The 15,748-nt window shown below is 35.9% G+C and overlaps 1 protein-coding gene across 3 annotated transcripts in view; it reads left to right on the top strand.

Moving 5' to 3' along the window:
- The window catches only part of RPGRIP1L (RPGRIP1 like), a 100,267-nt gene that overhangs the window by 63,526 nt on the left and 20,993 nt on the right, over nt 1–15,748 (top strand). For all 3 annotated transcript variants that reach the window (XM_007459458.1, XM_007459459.1, XM_007459457.1), the window contains one exon: nt 589–662. In XM_007459458.1, the coding sequence (XP_007459520.1) occupies nt 589–662 (74 nt within the window). The remainder of the gene's footprint in view (nt 1–588; nt 663–15,748) is intronic.

Here is a 15,748-nt window from a genome sequence, read left to right on the forward strand (position 1 = left end):
AGGGAAAGACGAACGGGAATAGAAAGGTGCAGAAGGAAAGAGATTACAAGGGGGCATGAGGAAATATTGGGGGGTGTTAGATATGTTCACTATCTTAATTGTGGTGGTGGTTTCACAGAATTACATATTTGTCAAAATATATAGTTTCAGAATGTAAATACAGATTTTGTACTTTAAATTTGTGTGGTTTATTATGTCAGTTTACTGCAATAAAGCTGTAAAACCTTTAAAAATGTTTTTAAATAGTAGGAATAACTTGATTTTGACACAGTAGTATTGGTTAGGCTGTTAGACATTATTACCATGGTCTTCTCTTTAAAAAAATTTTTTTTAATTTCGTACTAGAGCAAGCTACATTCTTATTTCCTTTGTTTCTGCTAAAACTAAACCTGGAATTTTTCAGTCATTTTTTTCTCTTTTCTAAAATGTAATATAAATATCTTTACTGCTAAAAAAAATCCAGACATGATTACCATATTGTTCTTTTAAGGTTATCCTTGTAATGTATGCTTATTTCTCTCCATGTCACAAGGTGCAAATATAATTGGTTTAACAGATTTAAACCAATAAAATTTTATTTTTTAACAGATGAAGAAGACAGATCAGCTTCTGACAGTGATGAGTGTATTATTCCAGGTCCTACCGCCAAGACCATCAAACAGGTCAGTAACCTGATATCAACCAGAAATGTTCTGAAATAAAGCTGCTTTTCATTCATAGTTTATCAGTCTTCATATATGAACATCTTAAGGCAGAATATTTCTGGAAAAATTTTAATGTGTTATCATAATCTTATCCAAGTAATCATCTAGTACGAGAAAATTTTATTTACACTTTCATTATGTCACAGACCATAACATGTAAGTGTTATTTTTGCTTACATGTTTAAGAGTACCTAACATCAGTAGCTTCAATAGTTACTTGCTAAAACCAGCTGACTTCTCTGACTCCTTTTCAGAACCATTATACAAAGATGTATTAAATCAAATCTGAACTTTAAAGAATTCAAAATGTGAGATTGCGTTTAAAACTATAATAACTTACACATGTGAATTCATAGGCTATTCACATAGCCTATCTATGTAAGTTATCTAAATATGTCACTGATAAGCTATTAAAGTTATTTCATTCTGCCAAAAAATTAAACCCTTAGAAGGTAGTTAATTTCATATAGGTATACTTCACTTGTTTTGTAGCACATTGCTGAAAAGTAGTATGTAAATTGAAATTTTGAGAAGAAAATTATACTTTAATTTACATAGGAAGTGTCCCACTTACCAGAGCATTTTTCATTGTAAGGGAAGAAAAAGTTTTTATAAAGTAAATGTAAGTAAAGTGCTAGCTTTTTCTATTCATCTTCATTAATTTTCCTGAAATGATTAATTGTATTCCTTTTCTTTAGAATTTCTACTTTATTTTTAAGAATTGCAATACTTATTTCAACTCTTAAAATCTCACATTCTTAGCTTAATCTCTCTGCAGAACAAACCCATAAAACAGAACATTTCAGTTGTCACAGATGCCTCCGTAAAATAGAGAAATCCCTTGTTTCCATGATTGACAAATACAGATGATCATAAATATAAACAGAACAACTCATCTGTCCAAAGTTTTATTATAATTATTATTATATAATTATTAATTATAACATCATCTAACATATAGTGTACTGATATATGGAATCATTATTGTTCATAATTGATAAATTAAAAAAGGAATCTTGCATATGGTTGCCTGAAGACTTAATTATAGCATTTAGTTCAATTCAGTTTAAATCGTTTGCTTTGTCAAATCTGAAATTGTTAAATTATTTTATCAAAATAAATCAAATTATTTCAGTGAATAGAAATTCTCTATCCTCTACTGGAAATTTTTGATAATGGGAATCAATGGGAAAATGAGCCTCTTGTGTGGAATTTAGCTGTCTAGCCATTTGTATTAGTCAGTTTTCCAAAGAAACAGAACCAATAAGATATATTTATATACAGAGAGAAAGAAAGTTACTAAAAGGAATTGTCTCTCGTGATTATGGAGAATATGGAGTCCCAAGATCTGCAGTCTACAAGCTGGATACCCAAGGAAGTCAATGGCTTAGTTCCAGTCTGAGTTGGAAGACCTCAGAACTAGGAGAGCCCATGGTGTGAGTTCCTGTCCGAAAGCAGGCAGGCAGGAGACCTACAAAGAGTAGATGTTTCAGTTCGGTTCAAGGGCAAGAAAAGACCAATGTCCCAGCTCAAGGCAGTCAGGCAGGAAGAGTTCCCTATTACTCAGCCTTTTTGTTCTATTCAGGTCTTCAATTAATTGGATGAGGCCCCATCCACATTAGAGAGTATAATCGGCTTTACTCAGTCTGCCAGTTCAAATGTTAATCTCATCCAGAGACACCTTCACAGACTTACCCAGAATAATGTTTGACCAAATGTCTGGGTACCTCGTGGCCCAAACAAGTTGCATATAAATTTAACCATCACATCATTTTACTAAGAACACTCCATTCATTACATCAAGAGTAGTAAGCCTGCAAGCTTGATTCAGATATCTCTCTCACATGGTTCACATTTCTTTCTCAGTAGTTCTGCAAGACTCTGCTTACTTTCGTCACGATTTTTAAAAGGCTATATTGTTTAGCCTTTTGAACATAACAATATGAGATACTGAATCAGTCCTAGGGTCTACAGGACTAGTACCAAGGGATATATTTATCTAGCCAATCTACAAACAGCACTCATCTCTTTTGTTTTAACTCAGCGATTCCCAGGGATTCACCATCTGCAGTTTGTGATCACTCTTCTGTAAGGAGGTAGATATAATGTTCCAGCCCTGCCCTCAGGAAACATTACATTCATGGGGAAGATGTTTTCAGCAGTTAAATTACAATATAAAACAATGTCAGGAGACAGTACCAATGATTAATAGTCAGATATTTGAGCTAAAGAATAAAGCTGTTTGGGACCTATCCTCCTCATTTTCCAAATGAGTAAACTGAGATTTTGAAATAAGGTGACTTGCTGACAATCATGCCACTAATTAAGGAAGTTCAGAGGAAGGAGAAATTTGGAGTGATTTTTCAATAGACTTCATTAAGGATATGCCCACAAGCTGGCTCACCTACCCTCTTTCTCATAGTTTTGTGTCTGCTTTTTCTCATTTTAAGCTGACTTTTTCTGCTTCACTTGCTTACTGCCCAAAGATAGCCACACAGAACACCCAGCCCCAAGGAGAAGGATCTGATGAGCCACGTCTAGCCTCTGGATTGGGTCCATCTTTATCAGTTGTGCTCCTTTGACCCATTTAGCTGTGGCCAGTCACACAGTAGAAAGGAGTGTCCTGCTTTAACTGTGACAACTCAAAGATGTGGATATATGGCAGCAGGGAGAAAATCATGTGCATTTTTACTGCAGGCAGGGATGCACATTATGTTTCAGAAGTCAAGAATACACTAACTGGAGAAGCCTTTCTGTAGAAAGAGATAGAAGACTTCAGTTACAATGGTGAAGACTAAATGTTTTGGATTTTATCCAAGAGACACTAGGGAGACATTGCAACAGTTAATTTTATTTTCTAAACATTGTATTCATCATCTAAGAGTAACTTTCAAAGTATGGAGAAATGTTATCTAACTTATGTCATCTTAGACCAATGATTTTCAACTGGGGGCAATTTTGCCACCCAAGGGACATTTTGGCATTTTTGGTTGTCACACTGGGAGGGACTACTACTGGCATCTAGTGGTTAGAAGTCAGGGTTGCTGCTAAACATGCGGCAAAGCATAGGACCCACGACAAAGAACCATCTGGCCTAAAATGTCAATAGTGCTGAGGTTGAGAAGTCCTATATCAGACTCAACAGAATCATGTATATATTGACACCATTCCTAGCATCTCAGTGCAGTTATACAGTGCTCTTAACTAAGAGTAAAGAACTTTGATTTAACCAAGAAGTTTAGTGAAAGAGCTATTCCTCTAAAATATTCAATTAATTCTAATGTACACATATATTTTTCCTTTGTAGTAAACTGGGTTTTTTCCTTATTACTTCCAGAAAAGTAATTTGTGTTACTTTGCTACAGCCTAATACAGCCTTCACTACCATTCCAAAATGTGATTTCCTGTAATGGTTTTAGATGCTGTCTCAGAAGTGTGAATATCTTTTAAAGCAAGCAGCTATTTTAAGCAATGCTTTGTGCCTTGGTAGCCATTAATCAGCTCCCATGTGGTTTTAAAAATTCTACTTTTAGTAGAAGGTAATGACCAGAATCTTATGTTCATAGGTGAAATTTAGTTTTGTTAAATTATATGACAAATACAGTAACATAGTATAATCTGTAAGCACAGAAACAAGAGATCATCATAATGTTGAAATATAGCATTTTCTAGTGATTGTACCAGTTTTTCTGTGTGCTACTTTTGCAAATCGTTTAATATGAGTCATGGAACCTTTTTCTTTAAAGATCTACAAAGAACTCCTGAATACATTTCACTCATATTCATCAGTTGTTAACATTTGCTTATACTCTTTTTTTAATCATTTCTCTTCTCTCTCCTATATATGCTTATATGCAGTATGTATACACCATAAACACACATTCTTACATACATAGTTGTAATGAATCATTTGATAGTTGCAGAGATCATGCCCCTTTACCCCTAAATACTTCAGAATAATAATACTGTAATCTACAGTTCTTATTAAAATTTTGCCAGTTGTCCCAGTATTATCCTTTATAGCATGTTATTAATCTGGTCCCGGATCAAATCCAGATCACACATTGCATTTAGTTTTCATTCCTCTGTAACCTCCTTTGATGCATAATGGTTCCTCAGCCTTCCATTGAGTTGGTCTTTCATAACATTGACATTTTTTAAGAATGCAGGCCATTTATATTGTAAAATGTCCTTCAATTTGGATTTGTGTGATTCAGGTTATTCGTTTTGGTAGGAATACTACAGGAGCAATGCTGTGTCCTTTTCAGTGCATGATACCAGGAGACACAGGATGTCATTTTATCTGATTGTTGATAGTAACTTTTAAGCACAAAAATACTTGTGGCTCATTAGTTTCTTCTTTTGTCTCCTCTTTAAGAACTGCTTCAGGTAGAAATCTCAGGACAGGAATACATAGCTTTCTTTGGAAGGGAAGGTACTACTGAGTGTCTAATATGTGCTAAGCACATGCTATGTAATATCTCCTTATAGTTCTCACAGCAATTCTTTATTCATTAGCATCTACTGTGTATCATACAAGAAACAATCCCTAGCCTCAAAAAATTCACAATCTAGGGCAAACACAATTACAATGCAGTGGTCAGCGCTAGGAGAATGGAATGCACAGCTGCTGTGGGAGCCTTCAGGAGGGGTGCCTAACTCAGCATGAGGGACCCTCATCAAGGATCGCTTCCTAGAGTCAGTGAAGCTTGAGCCAAGACTTGAAGATGATTAAGAATTAGTGGAAGCAGAGGAGGGGACATTATAGGCCAAAGAAACAAAAGCATAAGAATTTGAGAGAATGTGGAGCATGGCTTGTTCTGAGAATCAGAGCGGTTTTAGGATGGGCCAACCCTATGGCACACATGGGGAGCCCCAGGAGAATATGCTGAAAAGATAGTCATGTCCAGAGCATTGAGGCTTCTATGTATTATCTGAGGAGGTTGAAGTCTATCCTGAAGTTCTACGAGCGGCCAATGAGGATTTTTAAGGGAGGAGGAGGAAGATCAGTCATTCATTAAACAGGTAGTGAGCATCTTCTGTGTCCCGAGCCTTATTCTAGGGACTGGGGATTTAGCAGTGAATAAAAGGAATAAGTCTTGGTCATTCCTTATTAATAAGTGGAGCTTGCACTCTGGAATCACACTTTAAAAGATCCTGCTATCAATAAAGTAAAGAATAGATTAGAGGCACAGAGACTAGTTAAAAAGTAATTAAATAACCCCACTCTGTGGTTACCTCCACTTTGTAGAAATTTTTTAGATTGCCTTTACCAATAGCTATAATGTCACAAAATTGAGAGTGAGAGTAGTGTCCTAGATAAACATCATTTATGCCAATTACGCTATGAATTTCAATTATCTACTACACTGTGTAAGCAATTTAAGATTATTCACTTTCTTTTTTTCATGTTACAGAATCTGACAGCTCATAGTTATTTTTTAGAAATGTTGATCCTTAAAAGGAATCTAACAGATTTCCCAGGACTCAGACATATTACTTGGTTCTTCCTCTTTTCTTCATGTCTGTGATGTATAATTAATCATAGATTACTTCATTTTGTTTCATTTCATTTACAACATTTATGAGCTTCACTTTGTCAGAATGAAATGCTTGTCCCCTCCTTTCCTTTCCAAGGTGGCATAATTAGTGTTAGCATCTTTTTTAACAGGCTACATAAAGTTTAGTGGCTGGATTAAATCAAGTCATTAACATAATGTGCCACCCAATTTGCCCCTATCTCTCTTCGTTTCCAGGACATCAAAGTGCCACAGAGCACCAGTGTAATTGGGCCTTGCTGGCCTGTCAGGTTCCGTCAGCCTGATCACTGCTGCTTTTACTAAAAAGCTTCTAGGCATGATAATTACTTGGGGTGGGGAGTCTGAGAAATGTAAAACTTTGGACATTTCTCTATGAATATTTTATTAATTTGAATAATCAGAAGTTAACAGTATCAATTTGATGTATAATACATTGATTAAAAGCCTTGTTTTAGGTCCTCAAAATAGACATCAAAACCGAAATTTTGCATCTGCCATGGCATTAAAAAAAAAAGAATTATCAATCCTTCTTTCACATTATTCCTAATTTTACCATTTAAGCAATGCAGCTCTCAATTTTTACAACTAAATATATTGCCTTCAACTCACATATTTCTTAAAGTGTGCCCACAGGTGAGAATGGGAGATCACAGGCTAAAGAGTACTGATCTTTTCTGTGCGATGCACATTTACATCTCTCTCCATTCCTACTAATAGCAGTTTTGTAAAAGCTGCCATATTCAATCGGACTAAAATGCAGTTCCACCCAGATGCCAGGTTCTCTTGAACAACATGAGCTGGCATTCCCAGGTGATCGCAGTAATGATGTCCAGCAAAATATGTTTTAAAGCTTTGAAAAGCAAAATGCATAAAGCAGCTCACCACTTTTAGCACTCATGTATTATACGTTGTTAAATCACTTCAGAATCAAGGATGATATCCTACCAGTGGATAGAGTAAGCCCCTCCCACTGTTTTACATATGGAAGCTTAAGCTAGATAACCAGAAATGCTGGATTACTCTCCTGATATTAATTGCCTTTAAAACTATTTTTTATATTTTGTAACTTAATTATCTCTTACTAATATGCCACGGACATCTTTCCATAGCAGTATACTCTATTTCTTTTTTTGCATATGCATAATATTACATTGTATAGCTGTACCATATTTATTTAAATAAGCACCTTTTGGTGGACCCTTTGGTTTCTATCAGTTTTTACTAATACAGACATTTCCAGATTAAGTGTTTTTGTACAGAACATTTTTACACAAAATGTGTAGAAATTACTGTTTCCTCACATCACACTTCTTGTCAAATTTATGAATAAGAAATATCTCACTGATGATTCCATTTAAAAAAGAAGCAAACAAAAATGTATATTTGTTCATACATAGTATATTTGTACATACATACATATGTATTTTTTTTCCACACACATACACACTGTATTTTATTTTTACAAGAGATAAATAAACTGACGCCAAGCATTGTAAATGGATGACCACAACAAAAGCAACAATGATTGCAATTACCAAACACGAAACACACTCATACTAGGTCATGATATTGACATTCAGTCCAGGAATCTTCCACTGTAACAGCTCCTTTACTTTGCAGTGATAATTGATTTGTATATTTTTTGCCTCTGAGTCCTTGTGGGATATATTTTTTTTTTATTCAAACAGAAAGTCACAAAAGTTATAATCATCCTCATCAGTTCACTCAGTCCCATGTAATTAATTTTTTTTTCATCTTGATCTTTTGTTAGCACTTTTATGAATTCATCAGTTTTCCATTAGAGTTCTGAAAATGTCTGGTAACTGACAGCAGTATAGTCAGTTACCAGAAACCTGTACTTGTCAGAGTCTTCTCCATGAATTCCTTGAAGATGAAACCCTTTTATAGGAACATTTTTGTGAAAGCATCAGAGTATACCCAGAACTGTCTGTAAATGACAAAAGACTTAAAAATGACCACAGTTGGGCTTCCCTGGTGGCTCAGTGGTTGAGAGTCCGCCTGCCAATGCTGGGGACACGGGCTCGTGCCCCGCCCCGGTCCGGGAAGATCCCACATGCCGTGGAGCGGCTGGGCCCGTGAGCCATGGCCGCTGAGCCTGCGCGTCCGGAGCCTGTGCTCTGCAACGGGAGAGGCCACAACAATGAGAGGCCCGCGTACCGCAAAAAAAAAAAAAAAAATGACCACAGTTAAAGATTTGATGAAAGTTCATAATAATGCAACTGACAAGGAAAGTTAGTTATTTCTGAGATATACATTTTAAAGTAATAACTAGAATTATGACTTATAACATTATACCAGAACATATAAGATTTTTAGAAATTTAATGTAATGTCTGAAACATTTATGTTAACATATTTCCATACAAATAACCCAAAGAAAGTTTAGTATTAGTTGTTTTTTGTTTGTTTGTTTATACTGTAGGTTCTTATTAGTCATTAGTTTTATACACATCAGTGTATACATGTCAGTCCCAATCGCCCAATTCAGCACATCACCATCCCCACCCCACTGCAGTTTTCCCCCCTTGGTGTCCATACATACGTTTGTTCTCTACATCTGTGTCTCAACTTCTGCCCTGCAAACCAGTTCATCTGTACCATTTTTCTAGGTTCCACATACATGTGATAATATACAATATTTATTTTTCTCTTTCTGACTCACTTCACTCTGTATGACAGTCTCTAGATCCATCCACGTCTCAACAAATGACTCAGTTTCATTCCTTTTTATGGCTGAGTAATATTCCATTGTATATATGTACCACAACTTCTTTATCCATTCATCTGTCGATGGGCATTTAGGTTGCTTCCATGACCTGGCTATTGTAAATAGTGCTGCAATGAACATTGGGGTGCATGTGTCTTTTTGAATTATGGTTTCTCTAGGTATATGCCCAGTAGTGGGATTGCTGGATCCATACATATGTATTTTTATATGAGCATACAGATATAACATTTAGGTTTATGTAAGCAAAGAAAATGTCTGGAAGTATATATTCCAAATACTGTTAGCAATGAGTATCTCTGGGACATGGGTCAGGGCAAGGGTCAGCAAACTATGGCCCATGTGCCAAATCCAGCCCTCTACCTATTTTTATAAATAAAGTTTTATTGGAGCACAGCACACTCATCATTTACATATTGTCTCTGGCCACTTCACTCTATGAGAGCAGAATTGAGTACTTGCAACAGAGACTATATAGCCTGCAATGTGAAAAATATTTGCTGTCTGGCCCTTACAGAAATAAATTTGCCAAGCCCTGAGTTAAAGAATGGGTGGAAACAAGGAACTTCTATATTTTACTTTTTAGGATTTATATTGTTGGATTATTTTTAGTGATGAATATAGATTGCTTCTTAAAAGGAAATAATTTGTTAGCTAATTCTGTACTAAAATGTTAAATAATAACTAAAGAACAGTTTAATATGAATTGTAGAAGCTTTTCTATAAATAGAAAGGGCCAACAAATAAAGGGCGAATCTTTTCTGGTTTAGAGCAGTGGTTCTCAAAGTGTGGTCCTCAGACCAGCAGCATCATCATCGCCTGAGAATTTGTGACAGATGTAAATTCTTGGGCCCCACACTAGACCTAATGAATCAGAAGCTCTGAGACTGGAGCCCAGAAATCTGTCTTGTCAAGCCTTTCAGGTCATTCTGGGGTGTGCTAAAATTTGAGAACCACAGCTTTAGGGAAAGGCAGTACTTCTCACCATGGCTGCATGTTAGAACCACCTAGGAAACATTTCTAAATGCCAGGGCCCAGGCTCCACTCAGATCAGTTAGATCAGAATTTTGTTTAAAACTCCCTCAGTGGTACCGATGTGCAGCCAGAATTGAGAACCACTGTTCTATAACATCTGTTCTCAATGATGGTGAAAGTAGAATAGCATATCAAAATAACCTGAAATTGAGGGTCATTTTTTAAATTCTCTCCTTCCTTCACAGTACTGCCATAGTAAGCCACTTTTAATGATGAAAATGTGTCATATCCCTCAGGTGTATTAGGACAGGAAAAAATATTCCAATCATCGCTTTAGAGCATGCGGTAACAAACTTCTGTAATTTGCTGACCATTACAGATACAGTAATTTACATGGTATATAAGGGAGACAGTGTTCTAAAAATAAGCATTCTTAACCCTAGCACGAGTCTGATCTCCATCACTGAAGTTTTCACTATTTATATTATTTGTTCAACATAGTATCTTTTAACAGAACGTAATGAGAAAAGAAAGATTACTGTCACCAATGGAAACTGGATTAGGTTTGTTTTGTTTGTTGAAAACATTACCATTATTTGTGTGTGTGTGTGTGTTAATTCCCAATTTGGGAAGTGAAGTAGGGATCTAAAGTATCTCAGAAATAGTAAGCAGTGTGTCGGAAATATGTATTAAATTACTATTTCTGTATTAATTGTTGTGTGTTAATTTTATAATGATAGAGTGTTCAACATGCAATGTATGATTTTTGTTATTTTATGCTGTCATTTTATCTCAGCTGCTCAGGTGTCACTTAATAAATAAATAAATACTTAACTATTAAAACTATTAAAATGGAATAATCTCTGTAAAAAAAAAAAGAAAAAACATTATTACTTCAACAGTTGGAGTTTCTCTTTACTCTTATTTCTCCCAAAGAGCTATTATTTTTTTAAAAATCAAAGACTTTTCAGTCAAAACTTGTATGAAGAGTGGATTTGATTCCCAATCAAATTCCTTCTAAGTAGAAGCTTTAGACCTCACCTAGTGTGAGGTCTAGGGGACTTATTTTGGGTCTTTGAGATGACTGTGCCAGCCCCCAGCCTGAAGAAGAGAAGTTGTAAGAATCGCCATTAATCGTTATGCAGCCTACCCTACTTACCCTACTTACGTATGGCTCTGCCGATACCAATGGAGAGTTGGACTTTTTTTTTTTAATAAATTTATTTATTTTATTTATTTATTTTTGTCTGCATTGGGTCTTCGTTGCTGAGCACGGGCTTTCTCTAGTTGCTGTGAGCGGGGGCTACTCTTCTTTGCGGTGCAAGGGCTTCTCATTGCGGTGGCTTCTCTTGCTGCAGAGCATGGGCTCTAGGGTGCACGGGCTTCAGTAGTTTTGGTGCATGGGCTCTACAGCGCAGGCTCAGTAGTTGTGGCACATGGGCTTAGTTGCTCCGTGGCATGTGGGATCTTCCCAGACGCTGGGTCGAACTCATGTCCCTTGCATTGGCAGGCGGATTCTTAACCACTGCACCACCAAGGAAGTCCCAGTTTGACTTTTTTTTTTTTTAATTTTTATTTATTTTTTTGCTGTGTTGGGTCTTCGTTTCTGTGTGAGGGCTTTCTCTAGTTGTGGCAAGTGGGGGCCACTCTTCATCGCGGTGCGCGGGCTTCTCACTATCGCGGCCTCTCTTGTTGCGTAGCACAGGCTCCAGACACACAGACTCAGTAGTTGTGGCTCACTGGCCTAGTTGCTTCGCGGCATGTGGAATCCTCCCAGACCAGGGCTCGAACCCATGTCCCCTGCATTAGCAGGCAGATTCTCAACCACTGCGCCACCAGGGAAGCCCCCCCGCAGTTTGACTTTTTGAACCAACTATTTTGAGCTTGTCTTAGAGCTCACTTCAATTAAACTTTTATTCTTAAGGGGCATAGACATAGATCATCACCTTCCATTTCCATTTTGTGTCTATTGTTTTGTTATAAAGTACCAAGTTCTACATACCTTGGCTCCTATAGGTAGGCTTTAATGATATTTATTTACACACACACATACCATATACAAAGTATTTTTATGCTGATAAAATAATACTCATGTAAACTTATATACCATTTGGGAAGTAACTTGATAGTCCTACGAAGTTGACTTTCTCATACATATCACCCAGCAATGCCAAGAGAACCACTCGCATACACAAGAAAACATAAAAGGATGTTCAATGCAACATTCTTTGTAAAAGCAAAAAATTTTAAACAACTTAATTGTTCATCAATAGAGAAATAGACTAGAGATTATATAGACAATATAAATGGAATTCTATACAACAGTTAATATTAATGAATTAGATTTTAATTATAACCATGAATAAATCTCAAAAATATAGTACTGAGTGAAGAAATTGCAGAATGCTTAATAGACAATGATACCATTCATATAAAATCTAAAAACAGAAAATAGTATGTTGTTTATATATATATGCATACATAGTAGAAAATATAAAAGCTTGTTTGGGAATGATACACACCAACTTCAGGATAGTGGTTACCTCTGGGGGAAATGAGGAAGAAGGGGAAAGGAATTGGGAGGGGGCGCTTTTCCCTGTATCCGAAATATTTTATTTCTTCCACAGTAACGGCAAAAAGATTTAAATCAGATACAGCAAAAAGGTAACATCTGTTTAAGATGTTGAGTACTTGAATATGCCAAATTATTTTCTTTATAGTTTAAAAAGTTAAAGAAATGCTTATTCACTGTAGAATTAAGAATGAAATAAAACTCACATGCAATCTCAGCATAGTGAGATTTAAATCTAACTGACTGAAGCAAGTTCCAAACCTTTATCAGAGGCTATTCTCAGTTAAGCAATACTGTGTTTAAGGGCTGTCAAGTTGAATTAGTTTTTAGAAGCCTAACAATCCAACCCCATTGTGGCTGCTGTGATGGTTGAAACCAGAGGAAGAATTCAGCATGATCTTCTGAAGTACAACATAAAAAATTTAAGCATGCCAATAAAAGCCCAAGTAAATACTATAGAGAAATATGGCCTAAAATGTGAATTATAACATCAGTCAGGAAGCAGGAGTGGAATTGAGCCAAAATCATGAGAACTCAATGTTTTTTTTCTCTGAGAGTAATACAAGCTGTCATCACATTTCTAGATCATTCAATCACATAAAGTATAGTGTCCATCTATACAGACAACTAAAAAGAAGTTGCACACAGTTCTTGTTTGAGTGACTTCTGTTACTGCTGTTCACCACAATCAGAAATTTTAAATGCTCTCTTTATATGTTGATGCTGACATCTCGCTAACTAGGGAAGCTAATAGGATAACTGGTGAAGAGGACAAAAACAATACTGAGAAGTAGCATCACACCTAGTAACATGTTCACACGGATAGAAAAGAAACAAAACAAGAAAAGCCCAAAGCCTGTCCTGGCTGGCTAGCCTATGTATGAGCAGGGTGTAATACAGAGGTATGACCAGTTGTATTCCTCTAGTAATCCTGAACAGACATTATTCTGCATCCATCTAAAAGGCTATGTTTCAGTCACTGTCATTTGAAACAGTATATTGTTACCCCTTCCAAGTCTCCTAATTGAAATTTTTTCAGTATTTTATTATGAAAATTTTCAAACATACAGAGAAGTTGAGCTCACGACAGTACCCTACCCCTAGATTCTACAAAATTGATTGGTGTTTGTAATAGTATTACTTAATTAAAATCTAGAATTGCAAGATTTCTATACATTTTTCAACTGTTAATAATCACCAACTTCCCAAAACGTAGTAGATACAATCAATATTTGTTAAAGGTGAAAACACTAATAATTGCATCCTCACATATTTCTGGCAATATATAAAAGATATTCTGAATAGAGGACATTCAGCGTCCCTTGACTCTATATCATTAAGTATTTATTGAGAGCCAGATCCTAGAGAGGATGTTAAATAGCAAAAGATGAATAAGTTATGGTCCTGGCCTCCAGGAACTCACAGTCTACAGAGAGAGGCACATATGTAAACAAATCCATGCAATACAATGTGACTAAAAAGTGCAGTGAGGGCCCAGAAGAGGAAGCAACTCAGTCTTGGAAATCAGTAATGCTCTCATAAAAGGAATACATGCATGGCCCAGGGCCTCAAATAAGTGGAATTTTGTCTGATAGGGAAGATTTCAGATGCAAAAACTCAGCAATATTAACAGTACACCACAGGTCTGGGGAAATGGCGAGAGTGTAGGGCAATAGGTTTTCAAGCAGAAATGTGATATCTGATTTGTTTTTAGGAAAAGAACTCTGCCACCAGAAGAAGAGTTGAGGCTGCAGGCAAGCAAGTAGACAGGCAGGAGTGCCTCACCTCTCTTACAGCCATGAGAATGGAGCCTTTTTTTTTTTTTTTTTTGAGTGTGTACTGCATAACCACACCAGTGATGCAATAAGCAAGATAATAGTCCCTCTATAACTGAACTTAGAGCCTCGTACCACCCACCTGTCTGTTTACAGTTCTGCCAACCAGTTATTTTTTATGATTCCTTCTGATTTCTCCCTTCTTACTCTATAAAACTACTTTCTAATACTAGGAAACTGTTGAATTAGTTCCTTCCTCAGATCATGTGAGAACATAAAGGGTTTCTCTAGAGATAAGAATGAGAAGAAAAAAATGCATCTTGTTTTGTGTTTATATCTCCAGTAGCTGACACAATGTTGAAGTATCTTAAGCTTTCTGTAACTCAGTGAAACATTGAAATATTTAGGAAGTAAAGTGAACAAGAATGAGTGATCTACAGGATATGGTGGATGTGAAAATGGAGATTTGCAAGAATAGCTCCAGGGTCTCCTGGTTCTGGGTGACCAGGTGGATGGTGATGTCATCACCTGAGATAACAAATATCTAGAGGATGAATGAGACTGGGGGAGAGAAAAGATCATGAGTTCATTTCTGACAGTAGGTTGGAGTTGTCTGCTCGTCAGTTGATGTGCTTCTTAATCTTGAAAATCTTCGTATATAATCTAGTTGAACTTTTGATTCACAGAGCCATGAAAGCAACCAGAATTGTTCCAGTGTTGAAAAATAAGTTGGCTAGCCCAATTAGCCAAAATTTATAATGTTTAGAAATTGTTTATTCAGGGTGTGCTTCCCTAGATATATACCGTTTGGAACTTATCCCTTTTTGGATTTATCTTAGCTTGATTCATGTAGCATCAAAGGAACAAAGAAATGATAACTAATAACTCTGTCAGTTAAGTTAGAGAATTAAAAAGGACATATGCTAGAGGTAATGAGGCTGGGTCAGGGTGAGGGGAATAACAGAAAAAAAAGAAAAAAAAAGAAAAAAGAAAAAAGAAAAAAAAATCTAGACCAGAAAGAAGATAGACATCCTAAAAATAATTTTCAAGCTTTTTTTTTTTTTTTTTTTTTTTCGTTAGTACAGTGGGTTTTCTTTTGCTTTATTTGGTTTCGGTATTTTGTTTGTCTGACTGTGATCCAAGTATCTACATTTATTTAGAATTATATTTTGTATGTAGGCTTATTTGACAGCCCAAGTTCGTTCTTACAGTAATGCAAGTCTTCATATGGGGATTGTACAGTTAATATATTATTAATTTAAAAACCACTTAAATAAATTTGGTTCCCCTGCTATTAAAAAGTTAATTTGTCTCTTCATTGGGTTCTGTGATAAATTTTAAATTCCTCTCCTCACAATGTAGAAATAACCATGTATACCTCTTTTGCCTTTTTATAGCTATTTTCTAAAAATGATTCTTTTGTGCAGAAGCAGGAAT

This window comes from Lipotes vexillifer, unplaced genomic scaffold (assembly GCF_000442215.2).
Source record: "Lipotes vexillifer unplaced genomic scaffold, Lipotes_vexillifer_v1.1 scaffold342, whole genome shotgun sequence".
In the NCBI taxonomy this organism is placed as follows: domain Eukaryota; kingdom Metazoa; phylum Chordata; class Mammalia; order Artiodactyla; family Lipotidae; genus Lipotes; species Lipotes vexillifer.